The sequence below is a fragment of the Leptodactylus fuscus genome, chromosome 1, assembly GCF_031893055.1.
Source record: "Leptodactylus fuscus isolate aLepFus1 chromosome 1, aLepFus1.hap2, whole genome shotgun sequence".
Taxonomy (NCBI): Eukaryota; Metazoa; Chordata; class Amphibia; order Anura; family Leptodactylidae; genus Leptodactylus; species Leptodactylus fuscus.
The window spans coordinates 309,144,273-309,170,139 of NC_134265.1; the positions used below are offsets into that span (position 1 = coordinate 309,144,273).

General features: G+C 41.5%; 1 protein-coding gene across 1 annotated transcript in view; it reads right to left on the bottom strand.

Moving 5' to 3' along the window:
• Positions 1-240: 240 nt before the first annotated feature.
• LOC142184311 (plasma kallikrein-like) overlaps positions 241-25,867 on the bottom strand; it is a 39,212-nt gene continuing 13,585 nt past the window's right edge. Inside the window, exons 7-14 of the mRNA XM_075259096.1 lie at positions 18,019-18,128; positions 17,778-17,931; positions 17,442-17,554; positions 15,018-15,195; positions 6,933-7,108; positions 2,979-3,074; positions 1,149-1,285; positions 241-399 (exon numbers count right to left, since the gene is read on the bottom strand). Coding sequence (XP_075115197.1) covers positions 241-399; positions 1,149-1,285; positions 2,979-3,074; positions 6,933-7,108; positions 15,018-15,195; positions 17,442-17,554; positions 17,778-17,931; positions 18,019-18,128 — 1,123 coding nt within the window. The remainder of the gene's footprint in view (positions 400-1,148; positions 1,286-2,978; positions 3,075-6,932; positions 7,109-15,017; positions 15,196-17,441; positions 17,555-17,777; positions 17,932-18,018; positions 18,129-25,867) is intronic.

Below are 25,867 nucleotides of genomic sequence, written 5' to 3' on the forward strand. Positions count from 1 at the left end.
GTCAAATGGAGAGGTAAGTATGCAGAATTTGTTAAGTCTCTACAGGTCTTAAAAAATGAGTTGGAGCACCCCTTTAACATGTTTGATAACTCACATCCTCATAGATTCTTATGGTTTTCATCATCATAATACATTCTGCACTCAGACTCATTAGGGTCGTCTGTTAGATATCTTTGATAAATGAGGCCCATACCCTTTAGCAGAAGAAAGAAGATAATACATGTTCTTAAGATTAATAACTTACATTCCTGTATGTTTTACAATCCATTCTGTATATTCTGTGACTTTAGTGTAAACTCCTGGCTTGTCAGGACGGGCACAGCCTTCACCCCAACTTGTAATTCCAATTAAATACCACTTCTTGTCAACTTCACAAGTGAGTGGACCACCAGAATCTCCCTTAAGTTAAAAAATATATATACATTGATGTATGAGTTTGGGAACAGTATCATATGTAACATGATAAAATGATTCATACTCAGTTCTTCAAGGTTCCAACCAGATCACTAAAAATGTGAGAAACCTTATAAAATGTAACATTTATTATATACGGGTACAATGTGGTCATGTAGGAAAATACATCTGGTTTGCATTCCCACTTACACTAGGGTCATACTAGTATTCAGGGTTCCATCCTCAGGTGGACCCGAAAGATAGAAACCCTATCTATTTAAAATGCAGATACACACGGAAACCCTCAGACCTCATAGATTATAATGGGGTCTTCCGGGTTTCAGCATAAAATCAGAGGAGAGAAAAGTGCTTCTTGCAGGACTTTTTTCTCCACCGATTTTAAGCGTAAACTAACGCAGAGTCTCTTACAGAGATGTGAACCAAGCCTAATATAGGAGCAGTAGATCCTAGTGATACACTACCCCAATGTGCCCAGTTAAGACTTAGTAATTATATATACAGACTCATCTCTCATCAGGGATTTTCTTCAATCTCCTGCAATGACCTGTGAATGATATGTCTCATAAGTATGCAATAAATGATAGGCAGCAGAAGTAGACCTATTCTGGCTTTCCCAAACAGTATATTAAAAATGGGGAACCATCAAATAGATGAGAATCCATGTGATGAGACAGCGTCCATGGCTACCACATAAAGCTTTGTCTCTCAATGTTGTATTCTTATAGTTCACTTACCTTGCATGAATCGATCTGGCCATGTTTATACCCAGCACATAAAACCTTATTAGTAATGATCTCAGAATAACTTTGCTGACATTCTGCCTGTGACTTTGGAGGCACCTCAGCCTTCTGGAGCACATCTGAAGTAGTTCCTTGAATTACATGGAGACATGTTATAATCAAAAACATTTGATATAAGAATTGTTGCATGTAACTTTCTGGTCATGAATATGTTACACAACAGGAATAACTGAGCAGGCTGATATGCAGCAAGCACTGGTTCCAGAAATATGATCACACTTCTCCCTGGATCACAGTGAACCAGTGTACCCTGCCTAGGGCGGAAACCCCTCTACTCTGTTAGATTGAACCTGATGACAGAAGCGGTTCACGCCTGAAACATTTCCTCCTAATAGTAAGTATACAGGGAGGATGACGCAGTTCTGAAGGCCATTTGTGGTGCAGTTCATTTGGCAATTGAAATGCTGAGACAGGACCTTAATGGGAGGCTGTCAGCAGTAAATTGATTATAAATAGAGATGGGTGAACCACTTTGGCATGAACTGGGTATGATCCAAATATCCAAAATAGGTGGGGGCCAGGGGAGGTGAAAAAACTAAAACTAAAAAAACATTTATATTCACCTTCTATCACCTCTTTTAGGTCTACCTGCTGCGTCTGGTGCCCTTCTAGTGAATGTACATGCCCCAAGGCACCGCTGAGGCCTGTGATTGGGCCACAGAAACCACAAGCCTCAAGGGTGACCCTTGAGGCGCATGACTTCCCTGACGATATGGAGAGAGAGCTCTGAACACCACAAGGAAATCCAAAAGAGGTAACAGAAGGTGAGTTTAACTGTTTTTTTTCTTTTCACACCTGTCCTGGGCCTACGCTCATCATCTGAGGTGTGAGGAGACCCCAAAGTATAATAATTTCATTTCCAGTTTTCCACGTCTTTCCGAACAAGCAGTATCGCTTTGTCTGAATAAAACAAATATTCAGAGTTTTCACCCATTACTAGTTCTACAGTTTCCAAATATACCTCTGTTACTTGGCTTTTAGCTCCATTTTAATTTTCCTTTTAAGAGAGCTGTGCATAAATGAAAGCTCACAAACTGACCGGCGGCTTTCCGTCTACTGTCCAGTTTCTTTAAACCCTAAAGCGGAGACTGTATGCAGGTGTGAATCTGCCCTTAGCCTAAAAGTGGTTCCTCTTAATTTGTTGCATTTTGTGGTTCATCTGAGGCTGTTTCCCTAATTTTCAGACCTTCTATGGACCACATTTTTTTTTAATGATGTTCTGATAGATTTGTTTTCTCATGAATGTATCTTCAGATTCACTCCTCCTGTAATATATACAGCCCGTTGCGCCTACTTTAGCTACAGTATTTTTGATCAATGTGATCGCAGTGTAATAATTGTAGCCTGCTGACTGCTGCATATGGTTTCCTGGTAGCATGGAATTAAATTGCTCTAACAGTCCCTTTTTACAATTAAACGCAACAAAATCTGCAACAGAATAAGGATCCACAACGGGGACCTTGGCCATAAACTTGGCCATAAACTTTGCAAAAGTCTTAATTAAAAAATATCCTATCATTTTACATGCAGCTGTGTCCTATTCAGACCTACTTTATGTGACTTTATAAACAAGTGGGGTCTGATCCTACTATCATTGCCTACAATCTGCCCCCATATTAGTTTCTACCTTACCTAACGAATGGACACATCTTATATTAATTACAGAACCTAATTAACTATCTGAGGAAATGTTTTTATGTAGACCACAAAGACGTTTCTGATGACTACTACTAAATGATGTAAAAGACTGCAATACTCCTTTACCAGATTCCTCGGTGTATCCCCATCCTGTTATCCAGCACATGCTAGGAAGAACAAAGGAATCTCGACGTGGTGGTAAGCAGATGGCTTGTTGCTGATCTAGAATAAAACAGTAGTAGAAACACGATGGACAAGTGATATCATTGCTGTATATATTCTGTCTGTATTGTATACAATTGTAGTGGATATATGATTATTGTTATAGAGCCAGGACCCAGTTCTCACTTCTAGAGTCACAAAAAAATTTAATTTCAGTTTTATGTTTCAGGGAAACATAAAAATGCATTCTCCTGTGTAGGCATCATGTTATATAGCAGGAAGAGCATAGCAGACTGATATATAGTTTTATGGGGAAAAAATCACTGAAATCTCCTGTCTTTCGATGTCGAGAAGTCAAAGAGGCGGTCTAGTTAACTGATGACAGTTATCTTTGTATGTACTAGAAGGGAGTCTGTCAATTACTGATAAGACTGCCTCTTTGACTTTCAATATAGAAAGAGCAAGAATGTAAATGACTTAAAGAACTTAAATGACTCTTTCAAAAAAAGGTCCGTTACTGCTATTACTAGGCCAATAAGTGCACAAAAAGCCTTTAGCTGGGGGGCCACACGGTGGCTCAGTGGTTAGCACTGCAGCCTTGCAGCGCTGGAGCTCTGGTGTTCAAATCCCGCCAAGGGCAGAAAACCACCTGCAAGGAGTTTGTATGTTCTCCCCGTGTTTGCATGGATTTCCATCCCATATTCCAAAGACATACTGATAGGGAAAAAAATGTACATTGTGAGCTCTATGTGGGGCTCACAATCTACATTTAAAAAAAAAAAGCCTTTAGCTGTGTTTTGAGTGCTATATGGGTTTCTCTGTGAGCTCCTGGCATCTACTGCATTTGTTTACATGGGCATCTTCCTGTTCTGTGTACATTTACCTTTATGCCTTAGCCTTCACTCAAAGCTCACTCACAACTCCTTCCTCTCTCACACCTTCTCCCTCCCTTTCTCACTTCCACCCACTCCTTTTCTCAGCAACGCCCCCTCCCTGTATTCCTGGTTAGCCCACCCTCTTCTAGCCTTTCCTAACAAAATCAACCCCTCACCCCATCATACTTACCTGTCTTCCTGTCCAGACCTTCTGGGCACGGGACATCACTTCTTCTATGCAATAGAGCCAGAGTGTCGGCATGTGCAGTAGCTGGCACTCTGGCTCTATTGCACAGACATATGGGGCCAGCAGACATCAAGAAGAGGTGGTACTGACCTTCCACACTTGCGTTATAGAACCAGAGTGCCAGCTACTGTGCATGCCAACAGTATGGCTCTATTGCACAGGCATGGGCAGCCTGCAGACGTCAAGAAGAGGAGTTGCTTGCCATCCAGAAGAAGTGACATCCTGTGCCCAGAAAGTCCAGATAAGAAGACAGGTAACTATGATGGTGTGGGGGTTAGTATAGGTGATTTTCCATTTCCAGAATGTCACTGGAAAATTGGAAAATGTGCCTGGGGTAGTCACATGACTGCCCCGGCGATCTAGGTAAATATAAATTTTTGTTACACTAATTTAGAAAATGGGTGGGGTGGGGGTGTTTAGTTTGGATTAGAAACTCCTACAACCCTTCTATAAAATACTGTCCACATTTTCCAAGTGGCAGATCCTCTAGAACTTTTTACATGCCACTGGTCAATAGTGATCCGGGCATTTAAGTGATTTGAGAGAGGGAGGAATCTCTTTCTCTCTCCCCTCAGCCACACAATGAAATCGTAGGAGTCCTAAGAGATGCTATAGCAGCTAAGAAGCCTACACTATACTGCAGTGGTCCCCGAACAGTGACATTGGCTATCCCTCCCTACACACACACTGTGTAGCTCGCCATAGAAACCCTGAATTATGAAATTATGACATCCACTTTACCAATATTCTAAATATATTTGATACCATTTCAAAGTAAAAAAAACTCATCTGTAAATTGAAATGTCATATTGTGTTTCTCCTTATTTAATTTGTTACATTTTGTATAGTTGTTTTCACAATATAACTTGTGCCTGATCAGTAGTGGATATTACCAATGGGCCACCAGCAATCAGAAAGAAAAGGTTGGAGCCCACTGCTATACTTCAATACAGAAGTATTGCAGTATATTGTACTGGTGATCAATCAATTATATGTTGGGGAACTGAAAAAAAAGTAAAAATTTTATGTACTGATTTGTATCCACTAGGAGCAAGCAGGATGAATGATAGTAAGCAGAGATCAAGAAAACCGTGAAGAATTGAAAGACAAAGTATATTGGAAAATTGTACAATTTTTATTATACAAACAATAACATTGGTCTCTCAGTATTGGTCTGAATGTGGCCAACTTTTAAGTACTTGGACTAGAAGTGTATCAGCCAATGTCTGGTTTGAGGGCCAAACTCCGTGTTATGTGCCATTGTATGTCTGCAGCTGAGGAGGGTTAGGTCAAATGAAATGTAGTTGTATAGCATGAGGTCCGACAGAGACACATTGTGATCTCTATACAAAGCGACTAGGATGACCCTATGAGTTGAATATAAGCAGAGCAGGTTGCGGCAGAAAGCTTCTGAGATACTCGCAGCAACACACTCACAAAGGCTGTGAGCTGAAAGACTTTCTGATGCATTCCAACTTGGTGGGAACTCTTGTAGAGACCACGATCCCTGACCATATGTTAATAAAAAAAGGATGACGAACTGTAACATGTCATTTTGGGGAGCCCATATTACGTGGACATTATAGAAAGGAATGCTAAGGCTAAATATGTTTACTCAGGCATCTGGACCTAAGGAAATCAGCCCATCTTTAAGGGAAAATGGGCTTGTCCTGGTAAGAAAACTTTTTTGAGGAAAACTGTTAAAAATACAGATGGTAAAATTTGCATATATGAATGACATGTCCACTAAAACACATACAAATAAATGTTTCATGCGGTGTTCACACTTGCGCCTTGACCTGTCTGCCATGATTCCGCCTAAATCCCCGGAAAAACTGCTTTTGGATGGCTTGTTGGCGGATCAGTTTAAAAACCCATTCATTTCAATGGTTTTTTAAAGCAAACCGCCGGTGTCCATATGCAGCTTTTCTGCCGTGTAACCATTTCTTTTGCACAGACAAAGAGTTCTGCATTAAAGATGAGCGAGTAGTATTCGATCGAGTACCACTCGCTATTCGAATGGAAAAATTTGATGCAGAACCAGCATTGATTGTCCGAATGCTATACAGTCAGCCAATCAACGCTGGTTCTTCTCCTACCTTTAGAAGTCTTCTCCGTGCAGCTTCCCCGCGGCGTCTTCTGGCTCTGAATTCACTCTGCCAGGCATCGGGCCTCGGCAGAGCCGACTGCGCATGCCCGCGCTACAAGAAAATGGCCGCTTTGACTGTAAGTGGCCATTTTCTTGTAGTGCGGACATGCGCAGTCGGCTCTGCCCAGGCCCGATGCCTGGCAGAGTGAATTCAGAGCCGGAAGACGCCGCAGGGACGTTGCACGGAGAAGACTTATCGGAGAATCCAGCCTGACCCTCACTCTTGGACTTCGTAAGTTCAACTTGATCAAATGTTGCCTACCCCTGAAACGAGCATTTTTCCCCCATAGACTATAATAGGATTCGATATTTGATTCGAGTAGTCAAATATTGAGGGGCTACTCGAAACGAATATCAAATATCGAGTATTTAACTACTCGCTCATCTCTATTCTGCATGTCCGACTTTGTGTCTGTGCAAAAAAAAAAACAAAAAAAAAACTGTTTCTGGTGCAAGTGATGACGCCAGATAACAATCTTTCTATTTCCCATATAATACTTACGTAATTAAGGCCTAGTAATGGATATTTTTTTTCTGCTTTCTGAAACAGTACTGATAATTGAACAATTCACCTGTTGCATACAGACATCTTGCAGTTTGTGCTAGCTTTCTAATAGTTTCTATTATTTCATTAACTTAACACTTACCATTGTATGCGATGGGTGTTTTTAGTTTTAGCAAAGCAATGTCATTGCCACTTTCTGTTCCAGTATAACCCGGATGAATTATAATTTGATCTATATGTAAAACTGGAGTCGCTGCTGTGATCTGTGACTGGTTTACAAAGCCAGCATAGATATTCCAAAATGTCGGCACTGGCCAGCTAAACAAAATACAAAGGATATTTGTAAAAATTGCTTATTGAGCGATCATATCATGAAAAATATATTTTGTTTTTACATCACATTTGGACATTTGGAAAGTAAGTTTAACAATGAGCTCAATACACTAAATCACAGATAAATCTTCTATGTCTTGTAAAACAAGAAAAATCCAGAGTTGTATTTAACCCCCACAGGATCAGGCCAATATCCCTGGTTAGTGACTAAACACATTTATGTATTTTTTTGTATGTATGTTTTTGAGGACTGTAACATGACACTTTAATCTTATATTATTATATTATTTTTGCATGTATTTTTTGTATAATTTTAATAGCACTAAGTGCTACTAAACAGGTTTTGAAATAGTTTTCCCTCTCAGTTACAAGAACTTCGATATCATGCAGCTGCTTAACAATATAAGGGTAAGTTCACACAGAGATTTTTGGACCAGAACCTTAGGCGGAGGTCACCTCAGGTTCAGGTCCAAAAACTGGGTAAGCACGACTGAAAGCCGGTACACTGCACCGGCATCCAGCCGCGCACTCTGCTCCGGATTAGGCCCAATGAAAGGGCCTAGTCCAGAGGAGGAAGTGTCTTCAGGCCAAATCGCGAGGCAACTCAACCTGAAGAATGAGAACCTCACTTCTTTTTTCCAGGAGCTGGAAGAAACAGATCCCGGAAAAAAGACCTCAGCGGCTCCTATTGATTTCAATGCGAGCTGTCTTTTTGGTCAGGGTTTTGAGGCGGATACAGCCTCAAACCCTGGAAAAAAAACTCTGTATGAACTTACCCTAAGGACATACAGGTATGTTTATGTAGATTTAAAATGTACCACCCAGACATACATAGTCAGTGGGTGGTCCAGAACAGACATCCATGTCATAAGTATAAAAATTAATATCTAGACTGAACAATGGTGCCGCATACTCAAGACAAAAATAGTAAATAGTGGTGCAGGCAAGAAAGAGGGTTCTCCAACCCCAATAGCAGAGTAAAAATAATTCTGATGCACACTCAATATGTATCCAAATTGTGGGGAACCTCTAAGGTAGATGCTTGGTAGCCGTGCAGGAAATAGGGACACAGAGACAGGGCTGCACTCCAGTTACATATTTATTCACTTATGGTGCACAAACTGCCTTTACAAAGGCACAAACAAACAAAACAAAAGCCTTCTCGGCTGAGAACTAACTATGACAAAAGAAACTACCCTAACTATACAGGAGCCTGGCTGCCAGACTCTCGCTCTGGCAACAACCACGGCTGGCACAGTACCTGGTTTGAAGGTTCAGTTCACACAGGAACTCTCAGCTCTGTCAGTGTGGTGTCACACTTCCTAGTCCTGACACACAAACTATATCAGGCCTTAATCAGACAGCTGACCTCCCTGGCGTGGGTCTTTACCAAACACCCTTTAGTTGCCTGGCTGGAACATACCTGTTCTCCCAGACCACACCCTTCACAAAGTAAAGAAATGTTTTAATATTTGATAACAATGTGATTACACAGGTTGATACGCCATGGATATATGGTCATAAAGCATCCAGGAAATAGTAGATCAGAAGTAACAACAGGATGTTTCAGTCCACAGACCTTCCTCACGCTAGATCTACTAGTCCAGAGAAAAATGTTCCCAAGGCCCGAAACGTCCTGTTGTTACTTCTGATCTACCATTTCCTGTATGCTTTATGACCATATATCTATAGCCTACCAACCTGTGTAATCACATTGTTATCACATTTTAAAACGTTTCTTCACTTGGATACATATTGTGTGTGCGGCAGAATTATTTTTGCTCTATTAGTAAAATTAAGTGAATCAACAAAATGGGAATCTATTTTACATCAAAATTGGATGTGACCACCTTTTGCCTTCACAACAACCTGTTTTTTAAGTACACTTGCTTGCAGTTTTTGAAGATACGTGGCAGGGATGTTGTTCCAAACATTTTGAAGATCAAGCCTGAAGATGTAGGCTTGCTCAAATCCTTCTGTCTGTCTGGATGATGTTGCACAACTATTCAAGGCAATCACTTGTACACACCTTGATACCAGCACAGTGACTACTTTTCACCCTATACACAAGCAGTCTGAGAAGCCTGCCCTGCTAACTAACTAACTAACTAACTAACTAACGCACCTTAGTTTAACATGTGCCTATGGTCAAATTATTTTCAATGTTTTCTAGGGACACCATCATTTTTGTCCAGGCCAGTTTCATTAAGTTGTTTTTAAAAATTATTTTGTTGAACCACAATTCAGAAACAATTTCAGATTTTCATTTAATTGTCACTAAATATAAATTTATCAATACGTGTCATTTTCAAGTTATTTCAGTGACCATCACAAGTATTGGTTTAATGGAAGAGTACCAACAACTTTGTCCACATTTATAAAAGCATAAGCTAAATACCATAGAGGAAAAAAAATCCAAATGGCTGAATCACCATTTTTTTGCTGGTTTGCCCCTCTACAAAATAAAACAAAAAAGAAACCAAAATATCAAACATTCCCCAAAAGGTATGGAGTATCCAAAGGTATCAATAAAAACTACATGTTACTCCACAAAAAATTTTTTTTAATGTGTGGTGAATACTGTAAAAATTTAACCTGTAAGAAAATAGTATACATGTGAACTTTTCCAATTCCATATGACCTCTTTAGAGCCATGACGGCATTGCCGCTTACCTCTTTGGAACAACTGCACTGCCCTTGTTGCTCCAAACTTTTCTCTCCGCATTTTTTGCCCTTTTTTGACAGAAACTGGTCGGAAACCCATTGGACACTATTATAGTCTATAGGGTTCGTGGGTGTCCATGGGTAACTGCTTTTTTAAGCGGATTAGGTTTCCTTTTGGGGGGTATCCAAGCAGACCCCCCCCCCCCCCCCCCGAACAGAGACCCAAACACAGGTGTGAACTCCCCCTTAGACTAAAATAATTTAAAACAGTATTTTGTCTGGATATTGATTTTTTACACGCTAGTGACAGCACAACACCTATCGTGTCCAACACTGCTGAGAAGCAGCTGTTAATGGCCAAATTTTATCGGCTGGAGGAATAGAAGGAATCACTACATCACTCATGTATATGTGAATCTATGGAATTGAGTTAATGTGCCCCGTCCAGTGACTCAATACTCTAGGTGGACACTATAATGAGAACATGCATAACAAACATGTAACAGCATTATGTAGATACATAAGCAATTTTTAATCTTCCCTAAAATTCTAATGAAAAAAAAAAAAAGAATGCAATGACTGTGGTATGAAGGGATTAAAACATTTTAAAATTGTATCAAAACTATATAAACTTAATGTTGTAAGAAACTTCCACAAGCAAAAGGTTTTATCTGCAAAGTGATTGGAAATGGTTAAAATTCATCTACAACTAAGTTTTCTCTGAAGTTTAATGCTAACCCTCCAAGAACCCCAGAAGAGCTTGGTTTAAATAAAGCCAATTGAAGTTTTTATGGAGGAAAGTGTAAGATCAGGGCAAACCACATGAGATTAAATTATCTCCTGTCAATTTCTTTAAAAGAAGTTGTTCCTAGGTCAGAAATGTTACATAAAGAACTAAGATGAACAGAGACTGTATTTTAGATCCATACCTCCAAGCAGAATTCAAAGGTAACAAAAAAAGAAGAAAAAAAATATAAACCAAAGGACATGACTATGTTCCTAAAATAGACAGGAAGTAAAAAGAAGTATATTTGTCTTTTTTGTTCCTAAAATAATATAAAGGTTTCTCTAAAACACTGCACAGTACGGACAATTAACAGCACCCTACTTTCCTTGATTTAAAATTCCCTCTTAAAACCAAAATTTTCATGTCATTGGTGATATTATGATAATGATCTTTACTGCAGAAAGGTCCATTCTTTGTTCTCTAATTGCATGACAGTGTGAGTTCATCCTCATTCTAAGCCTCTGGCCCGTCTCTCCAACATACAAATTTTCAGTGGAGCACTTGGTGAATATTATTAAATACACTACATTAGGTGTGTTACAGGTGAACGTACCTGGGATTTTATATTCCCTGTTAGAATTTGGTATCTCTATCTTGTCGGTAGTCATAATATATATCATAATATCACCAATGACATGGAAATTTTGTTTTTAAGAGGGAATTTTAAATCAAGGAACGAGAGACAGATTTATGAGTACAAGTGCATGACCTTGTTTGACACTCTCCAGAAAGGGATGAATCTGTCACATGAGTTCATGGCATCCTACAGAAATCACTGAAATGAGAAAACCATAAAAGACATTCTCTGAACAGATAAGAAGATTGCAAACTGATTTCTGAAAGATGCATATTTCTGAAAGAGGCATATTTATGTACAAAGGGACACTCAGGAATAGAATTCTAGGAGGGAGGGTAGAAGAAAATTATTGGTTATTGGTATATACAAATAAACAATTCATCAATTGTTTATTTGTATATACCAATAACCAATAATTTTCTTCTACCCTCCCTCCTAGAATTCTATTCCTGAGTGTCCCTTTGTACATAAATATGCATCTTTCAGAAATTGTTTTTAGATATACCTGAAGAAGCCGAGAGCTTCGAAACATTGTAATCTGTCATCATTATTAGTTAGCCATTAAAAAAGGTATCAACTACTGAAGACTCTCAAGTTTTTTGTCTTTATATTTGTCAAGGTTATGAGTGCCCGAGTGTCACCACTTGAGACTGGCACATTTCCATGCAACAGCAAAAAATGCAAGACTTGTACCCACATTGTTTCATCTAACTTAAAGGGGTTGTCCAGGGAAAACTGGACATTAAATTTATTATTTAAATAGGCTGGGGAAGTGAAAAAAAAATTCATACCTTCCCCAAGCACTCCGGTTCCTCCCATCATGGTCCAGTCTTTTTGGTCCAGTATTAGCATGTGGCGTAAGTCTCAGCCGCACATGACCATTCAGGCGAATCAGTGGCCTCAGCAAAGGGAATGGGATGTCACTACCTGTGACGTCAGAGGTCTCTTCCTGAGGCCTGCTGAGGTCAATCAGTGGCTTCAGTGGAAGGGATCATGACATCACAGATGGCGAGCAGTTTCACTTTGAGAAGATGCTGGAGCAGCAGGACCGGGCTACGCTGGGAGGACACTGGAGCACCTGGAACAGGAGAGTATGATTTTTTTTTTTAAATATATAAATTTCACCTTCCCCCTGGCCTATATATAAATTACATTTTGTCTAAAGAACCTCTTTAATCTAACACCTTGTTTTATGAGTTCTTACATGGACACAATCATATCCCTCCATCAGACTGATTCCAGATGACACCAAACCCCCAACTGCCCCAAGTCCTCACCTCTATAACTTCAGTTTTATTACCTTATCTTACTAACATATTACCTCATTGACCAATCACTGTTATTTAGCATCTAGCCAGTGTTGTGCCGTGCTCAGTCATCCATTTGTTAATGCCTGAAGAAGGAGCCTCTGTGCTTTGAAAGTTTGCAAATTTAATTTTTTTCATTAACCAATAAAGGTATCATACCTACAATAGGTTTGCCTTTTTGACACAAAAGTATCAAATATTGCATCAAAATGGTTAAGAATATGCAGAATGTTCTTAAGGCTGAGGCCACATACAGTTAGGGCCAGAAATATTTGGACAGTGACACAATTTTCGCGAGTTGGGCTCTGCATGCCACCACATTGGATTTGAAATGAAACCTCTACAACAGAATTCAAGTGCAGATTGTAACGTTTAATTTGAAGGTTTGAACAAAAATATCTGATAGAAAATGTAGGAATTGTACACATTTCTTTACAAACACTCCACATTTTAGGAGCTCAAAAGTAATTGGACAAATAAACATAACCCAAACAAAATATTTTTATTTTCAATATTTTGTTGCGAATCCTTTGGAGGCAATCACTGCCTTAAGTCTGGAACCCATGGACATCACCAAACGCTGGGTTTCCTCCTTCTTAATGCTTTGCCAGGCCTTTACAGCTGCAGCCTTCAGGTCTTGCTTGTTTGTGGGTCTTTCCGCCTTAAGTCTGGATTTGAGCAAGTGAAATGCATGCTCAATTGGGTTAAGATCTGGTGATTGACTTGGCCATTGCAGAATGTTCCACTTTTTTGCACTCATGAACTCCTGGGTAGCTTTGGCTGGATGCTTGGGGTCATTGTCCATCTGTACTATGAAGCGCCGTCCGATCAACTTGGCAGCATTTGGCTGAATCTGGGCTGAAAGTATATCCCGGTACACTTCAGAATTCATCCGGCTACTCTTGTCTGCTGTTATGTCATCAATAAACACAAGTGACCCAGTGCCATTGAAAGCCATGCATGCCCATGCCATCACGTTGCCTCCACCATGTTTTACAGAGGATGTGGTGTGCCTTGGATCATGTGCCGTTCCCTTTCTTCTCCAAACTTTTTTCTTCCCATCATTCTGGTACAGGTTGATCTTTGTCTCATCTGTCCATAGAATACTTTTCCAGAACTGAGCTGGCTTCTTGAGGTGTTTTTCAGCAAATTTAACTCTGGCCTGTCTATTTTTGGAATTGATGAATGGTTTGCATCTAGATGTGAACCCTTTGTATTTACTTTCATGGAGTCTTCTCTTTACTGTTGACTTAGAGACAGATACACCTACTTCACTGAGAGTGTTCTGGACTTCAGTTGATGTTGTGAACGGGTTCTTCTTGACCAAAGAAAGTATGCGGCGATCATCCACCACTGTTGTCATCCGTGGACGCCCAGGCCTTTTTGAGTTCCCAAGCTCACCAGTCAATTCCTTTTTTCTTAGAATGTATCCGACTGTTGATTTTGCTACTCCAACCATTTCTGCTATCTCTCTGATGGATTTTTTCTTTTTTTTCAGCCTCAGGATGTTCTGCTTCACCTCAATTGAGAGTTCCTTTGACCGCATGTTGTCTGGTCACAGCAACAGCTTCCAAATGCAAAACCACACACCTGGAATCAACCCCAGACCTTTTAACTACTTCATTGATTACAGGTTTACGAGGGAGACGCCTTCAGAGTTAATTGCAGCCCTTAGAGTCCATTGTCCAATTACTTTTGGTCCCTTGAAAAAGAGGAGGCTATGCATTACAGAGCTATGATTCCTAAACCCTTTCTCTCGATTTGAAAGTGGAAACTCATATTGCAGCTGGGACTGTGCACTTTCAGCCCATATGATATATATATAATTGTATTTATGAACATGTTTTAGTAAACAGCTAAAATAACAAAATTTGTGTCACTGTCCAAATATTTCTGGCCCTAACTGTATTGTGGAAATTTAGCTGAAGGGGAAAGTGCTTCCTTTATATTTGCATTCTTCTTGAAGCCATTCTTCAGCTCTAAAAAAAATCAGCCTTTTCTCAATGTGTGGTCTTAGCCTAAATGTTTTATGTAGCATATCCAGAAGATGCTTGTGAGTATGGAAGAAAATAAACTCAGCTGTTTTTAGAACATCCATAGAAATGAATGGAGAGCAGATAGGAGTTCTTGACCCCCATTCTTAAGATACTGTAGGTATCTGTGGCTTCCATATATACAGAACATTTATAGTGTATCATGTGGATGAATAAATGTCTGAGATGAGAAAATTTCTTTACAAGTGCAATAAAAATTATGCAAAAGACTTTCTGCCTAGTTTGTTTCCCTGTTAGGGTACACTGTACTCGCTTTAAGGTTTTCTTGGACTATATCAATGGTTGCACAGTCAGGATCTCAACTATATAAAAAAAAAAACCTATATGCAGTAAAACAGGAGATCTGGAGCATTGTAGAAGAAACACTAAGCTCAACCCCTATAAATAAATACAAAATGATTATGTTGGTTCATAATTAATTAATTCATTATTATTATTATTATTATTATTATTATTATTATTATTATTATCCTTTACAATTGAAGGTATATGTTCTGATACCTACAGGACAACACAGTGGGCAGCCGTCACAATCCATTGATTGCTGATGATGGATCCACCGCACACATGTCTACTGGAGGATAGTTTCAGATGCATGCTCACTTGCCATGGCCATTCACCGAGAGAGCTGTTACTGCCACCTACAATTCTGCGTTTCGGATCATGAACAGGATTTCCACATCCTGAAAGAGTATAGAAAAAACTCTGAAACCATTATTTTGTTCCTCTTTTCTGAGACTGAAATATGGCATTTGAGTTCCTAAGAGAAGTTCAACTACCCTTCAAGGATGTAGTATAGCTTGGCATTGATTTATTTAAATCCCTGTTCCTTCTGCTCTTAGGAGTCAATACAGCTGTCTTTTATTCACACTTATAGAAAGAAGTCTGTCAGTCATGGAGTAAGATACACAGCATAGTGCATAGTGTAACTGTTCACACAATTAGGTAATTTCGTGCAGAAAGGAATATTAGGATTCTCACCTTTTAGGTTGTGAAGAGGTCAAAACTAGAGATGAGCGAGTAGTATTCGATCGAGTAGGTATTCGATCGAATACTACGGTATTCGAAATATTCGTACTCGATTGAATACTACTCGCTATTCAAATGGAAAAATTCGATGCAGAACCAGCGTTGATTGGCCGAATGCTATACAGTCGGCCAATCAACGCTGGTTCTTCTCCTACCTTTAGAAGTCTTCTCCGCGCAGCGTCCCTGCGGCATCCTCCGGCTCTGAATTCACTCTGCCAGGCATCGGGCCTGGGCAGAGCCGACTGCGCATGTCCGCGCTACAAGAAAATGGCCGCTTTGACTGTAAGCGGCCATTTTCTTGTAGTGCGGACATGTGCAATCGGCTCTGCTCAGGCCTGGTGCCCGGTGCACGGAGAAGACTTCTCGGAGAATCCAGCCCGACCCTCACTCGTGGACTTGGTAGGTTCTATTTGATCGAGTGTTGCCTTCCCCGGAAATGAGCATTTTTCCCCTATAGAGTATCATAGGATTCGATTCGAATAGTCAAATATTGCGGGGCTACTCGAAACGAATATCGAACATTTTACTGTTCGCTCATCTCTAGTCAAAACCACCATAGTAAACATATAACCCAGATGAACTGGTTCTAGAACAACCGGAGCAACAGGAACCCAGAGGCACCACAGGGGCGTCAGGAAACGTTACAGTAAGGGACCAAATTCCAAATCCAGGCTGGAATATGGTAATGTAGGAGCTGCGTTCTTCCAGACTTAGATTATTCACAAAATAATTTTATTGTATGTACTGTAAATATTATGCGTATCGGGGAGAAAATCCCCTTTTTCAAGTGTCAACAGGAAATAGCGTGCTAGCCACTAGCTACCAAAAGGAACTATACATAGGTAAAACATAATTGGTAACACTCCTATAGATGGATGGATCAAAGCTCTCCCCAAAACGCATAGTGTATAGATACCATAAAAATATTTTGTGAATAATCTAAGTCTTGGAGAGCGCAGTTCCTACATTACCATAATCCAGCCTGGATTTGGAATTTGGTTTCTTACTTTCACATTCACTGAGTAAGATGAACTGCTGAACTTATAAGTGTATTGTAAATCACTGCTTGGAAGCACAAATTTCTTATCCTCCCAAAAGAGGATAAGAAATTTGTGCTTCCAAGCAGTGATTTAGTTGATTGGGTATCTGGTTTATCCTGGAAATACACTGAGTCTATAAGTGTATTGTATTTAAATAATGAATACAATGTAAGCCATACAAAAAATTTTCTCATAAAAATGTATAGAAATCTGTTTAGCTTTTCCTGCTTTATAACACACTGCCCATAGATTGAACTTCAGTCCCAAGATAGAAGGTTCCTGACTAGAGATGAGCGAACAGTAAAATGTTCGATATTCGTTTCGAGTAGCCCCTCAATATTCGACTACTCGAATCGAATATTGAATCCTATTATAGTCTATGGGGGGGAAAATGCTCGTTTCAGGGGTAGGCAACATTCGATCAAATTACACTTACCAAGTCCATGAGTGAGGGTCGGGCTGGATTCTCCGAGAAGTCTTCGTGCAGCGTCCCCACGGCATCTTCCGGCTCTAAATTCACATTGCCAGGCATCGGGCCTGGGCAGAGACTGTATAGCATTCGGCCAATCAATGCTGGTTCTGCATCAAACTTTTCCATTCGAACAGCGAGTGGTACTCGATCGAGTACGAGTATTTTGAATACCGTAGTATTCGATCGAATACCTACTCGATCGAATACTACTAACTCATCTCTATTCCTTACATATTTGGAAAAGCATCAAACTCTAATCTACAGATGTCATACTGTAATGGATGACAGATTGCACATGGCTGATAAAATAAGGTATACCAATAACTCCGATCATTTCATGTAAACTATTCTCTATTCATACATTCCATATGGAATATACTCACTTTACCTCCAACTGTTCTAGATTCACATATTCTCAAAGAGAACCCTGAAGTCCTTCCTTTCCCATGTTCTATAGCAGTTGGTAAGCCGTTGGATGACATCCTCAAGTAGCATTTACACCTTAAGGAGAACAGACACGTTGATATGTTGGTGATCATTTACACAAATCCTATTATAACATACTGTACATGTCCATTACTATATGATTTTTGGATACTTTTACATATTTTGATTGATAAAAATGGATGATGCTTTTATATTGTTTGTTAAACTGTACAGTATATACCACAACCCAAAGACTCCACAGTGTACATAGTACATAGTGATTGGCATATAATCTTACTTTTGTTGGTTACAATCATGTGGTACATAGGTATAAAACTGGCATTGGATGTTATTTGTGCAAAGCTGCTGACAATCTTTCTCCCCGCTAACTTCTCCAACATCAAGGTCAGTGCCAAGAAAGACTGAATCATTAAGGCCTGGCAATGGGCATACTACAGAGAGAGAATGGGATACAATACACTTAGTATACAACTTCCACAGTAGTCATGAAAGCTTTGTGTTTTGGGATTTTTTTTTACCTGAAAGGGCCATTTTACATGACAGGAGGCTAAATCCTGATATAACATTGTCTTTTTCCAGGACATCATTTGGTTGTGAACTTTTTGATGTTTTTAGGTAACAACGATTTCTAAAGAAAACAGGAATAAATGAATACAAATATTACGCACATGCAATATATACAATATACCCTAACAGCCAATAGTAAAGACATGTAATCTGCCATAAACCTACCATAATTGTTACAGCACATTACTGTACTAACTTTAATAGGAAGATAGTAAATGAGTTTATTGTTATGGGGTCTGCATCATTGTAAATGTAAGCTTGGTGTTACATGAAAGAAGAAAGTTCTAAGTTCTCTGTTTTTTAATGGTTCGAGATATTAGTATATAAAGCAACCCCCGGACTCAGTTTTCCTGCTTTTTCAGAACCCACACACCCCTGTACTCTAGTGAAAAACTAGTGAAAGAAACAGGTTAAAGAATACAGAGGAGGCAGAAGTGGATTTTAGTATAGGATTAGAGATGAGCGAACAGTGTTCTATCGAACACATGTTCGATCGGATATCAGGGTGTTCGCCATGTTCGAATCGAATCGAACACCGCGTGGTAAAGTGCGCCAAAATTCGATTCCCCTCCCACCTTCCCTGGCGCCTTTTTTGCACCAATAACAGCGCAGGGGAGGTGGGACAGGAACTACGACACCGGGGGCATTGAAAAAAATTGGAAAAAGTCATTGGCTGCCGAAATCAGGTGACCTCCATTTTAGACGAATAGTGGATTTCAAATCCGGGTCATATGAGAATGTGAACTTTGTGACTATGAGACAGGGATAGCTGTACAGGCAGGGATAGCTAGGGATAACCTTTATTTAGGGGGGAATGTTATTAAAAATAACTTTTTGGGGCTCTATCGGGTGTGTAATTATGATTTTTGTGAGATAAACTTTTTCCCATAGGGATGCATTGGCCAGCGCTGATTGGCCGAATTCCGTACTCTGGCCAATCAGCGCTGGCCAATGCATTCTATTAGCTTGATGAAGCAGAGTGTGCACAAGGGTTCAAGCGCACCCTCGGCTCTGATGTAGCAGAGCCGAGGCTGCACAAGGGTTCAAGCGCACCCTCGGCTCTGATGTAGGAGAGCCGAGGGTGCACTTGAGCCCTTGTGCACCCTCGGCTCTGCTACATCAGAGCCGAGGGTGCGCTTGAACCCTTGTGCACACTCTGCTTCATCAAGCTAATAGAATGCATTGGCCAGCGCTGATTGGCCAATGCATTCTATTAGCCCGATGAAGTAGAGCTGAATGTGTGTGCTAAGCACACACATTCAGCACTGCTTCATCACGCCAATACAATGCATTAGCCAGTGCTGATTGGCCAGAGTACGGAATTCGGCCAATCAGCGCTGGCTCTGCTGGAGGAGGCGGAGTCTAAGGTCGGACCTGAATGGAGACTGGTGTGGAGCGATCTTAGACTCCGCCTCCTCCAGCAGAGCCAGCGCTGATTGGCCGAATTCCGTACTCTGGCCAATCAGCACTGGCTAATGCATTGTATTGGCGTGATGAAGCAGTGCTGAATGTGTGTGCTTAGCACACACATTCAGCTCTACTTCATCGGGCTAATAGAATGCATTGGCCAATCAGCGCTGGCCAATGCATTCTATTAGCGTGAACTGAGTTTGCACAGGGGTTCTAGTGCACCCTCGGCTCTGCTACATCAGATTGCTACATCTGATGTAGCAGTGCCGAGTGTGCATCAGATGTGTAGTTGAGCAAAACTGACTCAGCACTGCTAAGTCTCTGCATTCGCATAGGAATGCATTGGCCAGCCTTCGGCCAATCAGCGCTGGCTCTGCTGGAGGAGGCGGAGTCTAAGGTCGGACCTGAATGGAGACTGGTGTGGAGCGATCTTAGACTCCGCCTCCTCCAGCAGAGCCAGCGCTGATTGGCCGAATTCCGTACTCTGGCCAATCAGCACTGGCTAATGCATTGTATTGGCGTGATGAAGCAGTGCTGAATGTGTGTGCTTAGCACACACATTCAGCTCTACTTCATCGGGCTAATAGAATGCATTGGCCAGCACTGATTGGCCAGAGTACGGAATTCGGCCAATCAGCGCTGGCTCTGCTGGAGGAGGTGGAGTTTAAGATCGCTCCACACCAGTCTCCATTCAGGTCCGACCTTAGACTCCGCCTCCTCCAGCAGAGCCAGCGCTGATTGGCCGAATTCCGTACTCTGGCCAATCAGCACTGGCTAATGCATTGTATTGGCGTGATGAAGCAGTGCTGAATGTGTGTGCTTAGCACACACATTCAGCTCTACTTCATCGGGCTAATAGAATGCATTGGCCAATCAGCGCTGGCCAATGCATTCTATTAGCGTGAACTGAGTTTGCACAGGGGTTCTAGTGCACCCTCGGCTCTGCTACATTAGATTGCTACATCTGATGTAGCAGTGCCGAGTGTGCATCAGATGTGTAGTTGAGCAAAACTGACTCAGCACTGCTAAGTCTCTGCATTCGCATAGGAATGCATTGGCCAGCCTTCGGCCAATCAGCGCTGGCTCTGCCGGAGGAGGCGGAGTCTAAGGTCGGACCTGAATGGAGACTGGTGTGGAGCGATCTTAGACTCCGCCTCCTCCAGCAGAGCCAGCGCTGATTGGTCGAGTTCCGTACTCTGGCCAATCAGCACTGGCCAATGCATTTCTATGGGGAAAAGTTAGCTTGCGAAAATCGCAAACTGACAGGGATTTCCATGAAATAAAGTGACTTTTATGCCCCCAGACATGCTTCCCCTGCTGTCCCAGTGTCATTCCAGGGTGTTGGTATCATTTCCTGGGGTGTCATAGTGGACTTGGTGACCCTCCAGACACAAATTTGGGTTTCCCCCTTAACGAGTTTATGTTCCCCATAGACTATAATGGGGTTCGAAACCCACTCGAACAGTGAGCGGCTGTTCGAATCGAATTTCGAACCTCGAACATTTTAGTGTTCGCTCATCTCTATATAGGATATCATAGAAATGAGACAAAATCTATTAATAAAATATATTACAATATTCATCATTGTCAGAATGTTGTTAGAAAAGCACAAATTCTAAAACACAACTTCTCGTGTTTCTGCCTAAGTGGATCTTTCCATTGTTTGTGTGATACTACCTAGGGAGGTAAAGCCCAGGTAACATGCCTTCAGTCCCTATATTCAATCACTTGCACTTTCATGTGTCCTGTACCTAAAAAACATTACTAGCCTTTTCTTAGACTACATTCACATCTGGATGACTCCACTGGCTTCACCTTAAGAATGACAGACCCCCAATCCACCCCACTATAGGTAATGGCTCTGTGTGTAACCGCTGTTTTAGTGGTACGCTTCTTCATTGTTCGGGTTCAACAATGGATCCATACAACAGAGAGATGACACTAGTATGAACCTAGTATGACTGCACAAACAGCAAAAACAGCCAGATTCAGACTGATGTATTCAATATGTGAAATATGGATCCTGTGTCAACTGAGTTTCCTGGAATGAACACTTTCTCACAGCATCATAGTCATCTATGGTCACTGCCTCATTGTGGGGCTACTGTCCTGTTCTGTAATCATGTTAGGTAATCTATTCTAGGACCACATAAACTCTACCTGGTAAAAGTATATAATTAGGGTTGAGCCAATCTTGAGATTTCAGGATCGTTTTTAAAATCCAATTTCCGATCATTTTCCATCCGAGCCCGATCTCAATTCCGATCCTATGCAAATCAATGGGATTTTTTAATGATCAAAAATAGGATTTTAAAAAATGATCCTATTCACTACACAGCGTGGAGTCCAGAAATTGAAGGCTTCAATTTTTGGACTGCACGCTGTGTAGTGATTAAAAAATCCGCTGGCTACTTAATCCTTCCTGGAGCTCTGGGCTGCTATTCTGTGTCCGTTTCTCTCCTCTCTCATTCAGACACCGGCAGAGCACCGTACGTGCCCCTGCCTCCCTAGTAGATCACTCACGTCTCCCCGCCCTGTACCCACCCACACTCTCCTAAGCAACAAGCCCCGCCTACTCCCAGCATCAGTAACACTAGCCTAGGAAGGCGTGGGCGTGCACAGCGCTCTTATGGCATGTGAATGAGAGAGGAGAGGACAGAGAACAACGGCCGGGAGCTCCAGAGGGCGGCAGTGGTTCTATGCAGGTAACTAGGGTTGAGCGATCGGGATCGGAATTCCGTTCCCGATCTTTTTTTAAGCGGGATCAGAACCAAATCGTGATCGTGAAATTTACTTGATCGCCGATTGGGATCTGATCTTTTCCGATCCCGATCGCTCAACCCTATATATAATATACTGTATACCAACAGTGGTCAGTGATAGTCTTCAAATGAGGTGTCAGTATGATCAGACACCATAGTCCTGTATGATGTGGTCAGGCACTGCCTCATTGTTGGCCCTATTCTGTAATCACATGTTTCATATGAAACAGTAGTAGATGAATATGATGCTGTGACACAAGACAGTTGTTAGACCTGGAAATAAAACCGGCTTTAGTCTTCCATTCACTAAACTCTCCCCTCTCTAATCAATCCTATAACAGTAGCTAGTCTCATCTTTCTTTCCAGCCAGTATACTGATGCCTCTTCTCTGTGTCAGTCACTGCTTTACCATTCACTTCCGAATACAATTTAGACAGAATATTCCCACTCACAAAGCCCTCCCCACAGTGTTGTCCCTTCTGAATTGCTACAGTTTAGTGCACTGTTGTATTTCTGTTAAAGGAGTCTTACATCTTGATATAATTGTGTATTAGGTTGGATCCTCCGGGAAAGTATTTCGTAGAGTAGGATCTAATTTGAAGCTTATTTAGTTTCTGGGTTAGCTCATTTCTTCATTTGTATTTGTTAAGTGTTTGTTGTATGTTACTAATCATGGAACTTATACAAAAGTATCCTTGAGAAGTCTGCTATTTCTCATTCATGTGTGGGTGAATCTGTAGAAAGCCAATTTAATGACCTGATGGCTCAGTGAAAAACCAAACTAATAAGCCAGATGGGAAAGTGCTTATTATGAATGGGCAAACATTATTAAGCAACATGACTACAGAGTTCAGTGCCAGACTGGGATGTGTAGGGCCCACCAGTGTTATTGTTTCTGTGGCCCACTGCCAGGACCCCTGCAGATCAGCTGTACCAAAACAGTGAGACTACAGGTAATAACAATGCCATGCTGTTTACCCACCATAGGATATGCACCACTGCATCACCTAAACCCACCTCTATACTATGTATGGCAAGAAAGCAGAGTGGGTCCTGAAATTGTTAACATTAACATGGTCCAAACAACTATACCGTGTTTCCCTGAAAATAAGACAGTGTCTAATATAAAATTTTGGTCCTAAAGATATGACATGTCTTGTTTTCAGGGGATGTCTTATTTTATTTCTGTGTGCTGCTGCCACCACTGCACTACGCTGAGATGTGCTTGCTGTATGAAGAAAAACATTGCAGCCACTTGAACGCTGTGCGGTGCTCCGTGTGCACAGGAAAGCCGGCTGCTGCCGCTGCTGTCATACCGTACATTGTATCCGCTGTTCCTGCTGCTGTGGGATGAGATAGGAGAGTGGACTCCCCGCCGCATACTATGTGTATGCACAGCGGGCATCTCCCAGCTCATCCTACAGCACCAGGAACAGTGGATACAACGTATCGCAGCGGCGTCAGCAGCTGGCTGCAATGTTTTTCTTCATGCAATCTTTGCGCAGAAGGATTATTATTATTGGGGGATGTCTTACTTTTGGGGGGGTGCCTAATATTAGGCAATTCAATGCTATGTCTTACTTTCAGGGGAAACAGGGTAGTACCATATGCGGTTATCAAGAATATGGTGTGTGAGCAGTGCCCAAAATACAAACAATACTGGAAGCAATGTGTTTTGGTAAACATCTGATCTGCAGGGTCCTAACAGTTTAAGAGAGATAAGAGGTCAGTGGAGATGTAACATCCAGGGCCTCTTGTGATCAACTGTATAAAGTGCCTGTGGTACTTTTTCAATGCCCTCACTCCATTGCTATTTATATCACGTGCCAACAACACGCATATGAAGTCTTGGGCAGAGGCTAATATAATATATACGTTGTTATTATTATTGTTTATTTATATAACCATTAATTCCATGGTGATTTACATTTGAGGGTTTAGATACGGTACACAGAAAGAGATATGTACAAATACTAGAGGGAGGACCCGGCTTCGCACGGGTATATTACATTTTATGTTTGTGTAGTGGCCCCATAAGAAATATCCAATTTTGCACTGGTGTATTTTGTATGTGGTTTGTGTGTATGTCCGTAAGTGTCATGTGATTATGTGTATCTAATTTTGGATATCAGTGATAAACCTGTGATCAGTTCTTATGGATACCTGGAGTAAAACTGTATCTAATCCTTCCCCGTTTAGTACTGTGTTTAGACGCAAGTATCTAATCCTTGATGTGTGGTACTGTGTGCAGATGCACATATCTAATCCTCTGGCATGTGGTACTGTGTGCAGATGTGTGTATCTAATCCTCCCCCATGTGGCATTGTGTGAAGAGGCATGTATCTAATCCTCCGGTAAGTGAAACTGTGTGCAGACGTGCATATCTAATCTTACGGCATGTGGTACTATGTGCAGACAGGTATATCTAATCCTCTGGCGTGAGGTACTGTGTGCAGATGCGCGTATCTAATCCTCCCCCGTGTGGTACTGTGTGCAGTATCTGTATCTAATTATCTGGCATGTGGTACTGTGTGCAGAGGCATGTATCTAATCCTCCAAAGTGTGGTACTGTGTTCAGATGCACGTATCTAATCCTCCCCTGTGTGGTATTGTGTGAAGAGGCGCGTATCTAATCCTATGGTGTGTGGAACTGTGTGTAGATGCACGTATCTAATCCTACAGCATGTGGTACTGTATGCAGACGCGTGTATCTAATCCTATGGCATGTACAACTGTGTGAAGATGTGCGTATCTAATCCTACGGCATGTGGTACTGTGTGCAGACGTGCTTATCTAATCCTCTGGTGTGTGGAACTGTGTGCAGATGCGCGTATCTAATCCTCCCCTGTGTGGTATTGTGTGATGAGGCGCGTATCTAATCCTACGGCATGTGGTACTGTGTGCAGATGCGCGTATCTAACCCTCTGGCGTGTGGTACTGTGTGCTGAGACGCGTATCTAATTCTCTGGCTTGTGGTACTGTGTGCAGAGGCATGTATCTAATCCTCCAAAATGTGGTACTGTGTGCAGACACGTATCTAATCCTCCCCTGTGTGGTATTCTGTGAAGAGGCACGTATCTAATCCTACGGCATGTGGAACTGTGTGTAGACGCGTGTATCTAATCCGACGGCATGTGATACTATGTGCAGATGCGTGTATCTAATCCTCTGGCGTGTGGTACTGTGTGCAGACGCGCATATTTAATCCTCCCCGTGTGGTACTGTGTGCTTAGACGCGTATCTAATTCTCTGGCTTGTGGTTCTGCGTGCAGAGGCATGTATCTAATCCTCTGAAGTGTGGTACTGTGTGCAGACACACGTATCTAATCCTCCTCTGTGTGGTATTGTGTGAAGAGGCATGTATCTAATCCTGTGGCATGTGGTACTGTGTGCAGATGTGCGTATCTAATCCTCCCCGTGTGGTACTGTGTGCTTAGACGCGAATCTAATTCTCTGGCTTGCGGTACTGTGTGCAGACACATGTATCTAATCCTCCCCTGTGTGGTATTGTGCGAAGAGGCACGTATCTAATCCTGTGGCATGTGGAACTGTGTGTAGAAGCGCGTATCTAATTCTACGGCATGTATTACTGTGTGCAGATGCACCTATCTAATCCTACGCCATGTGG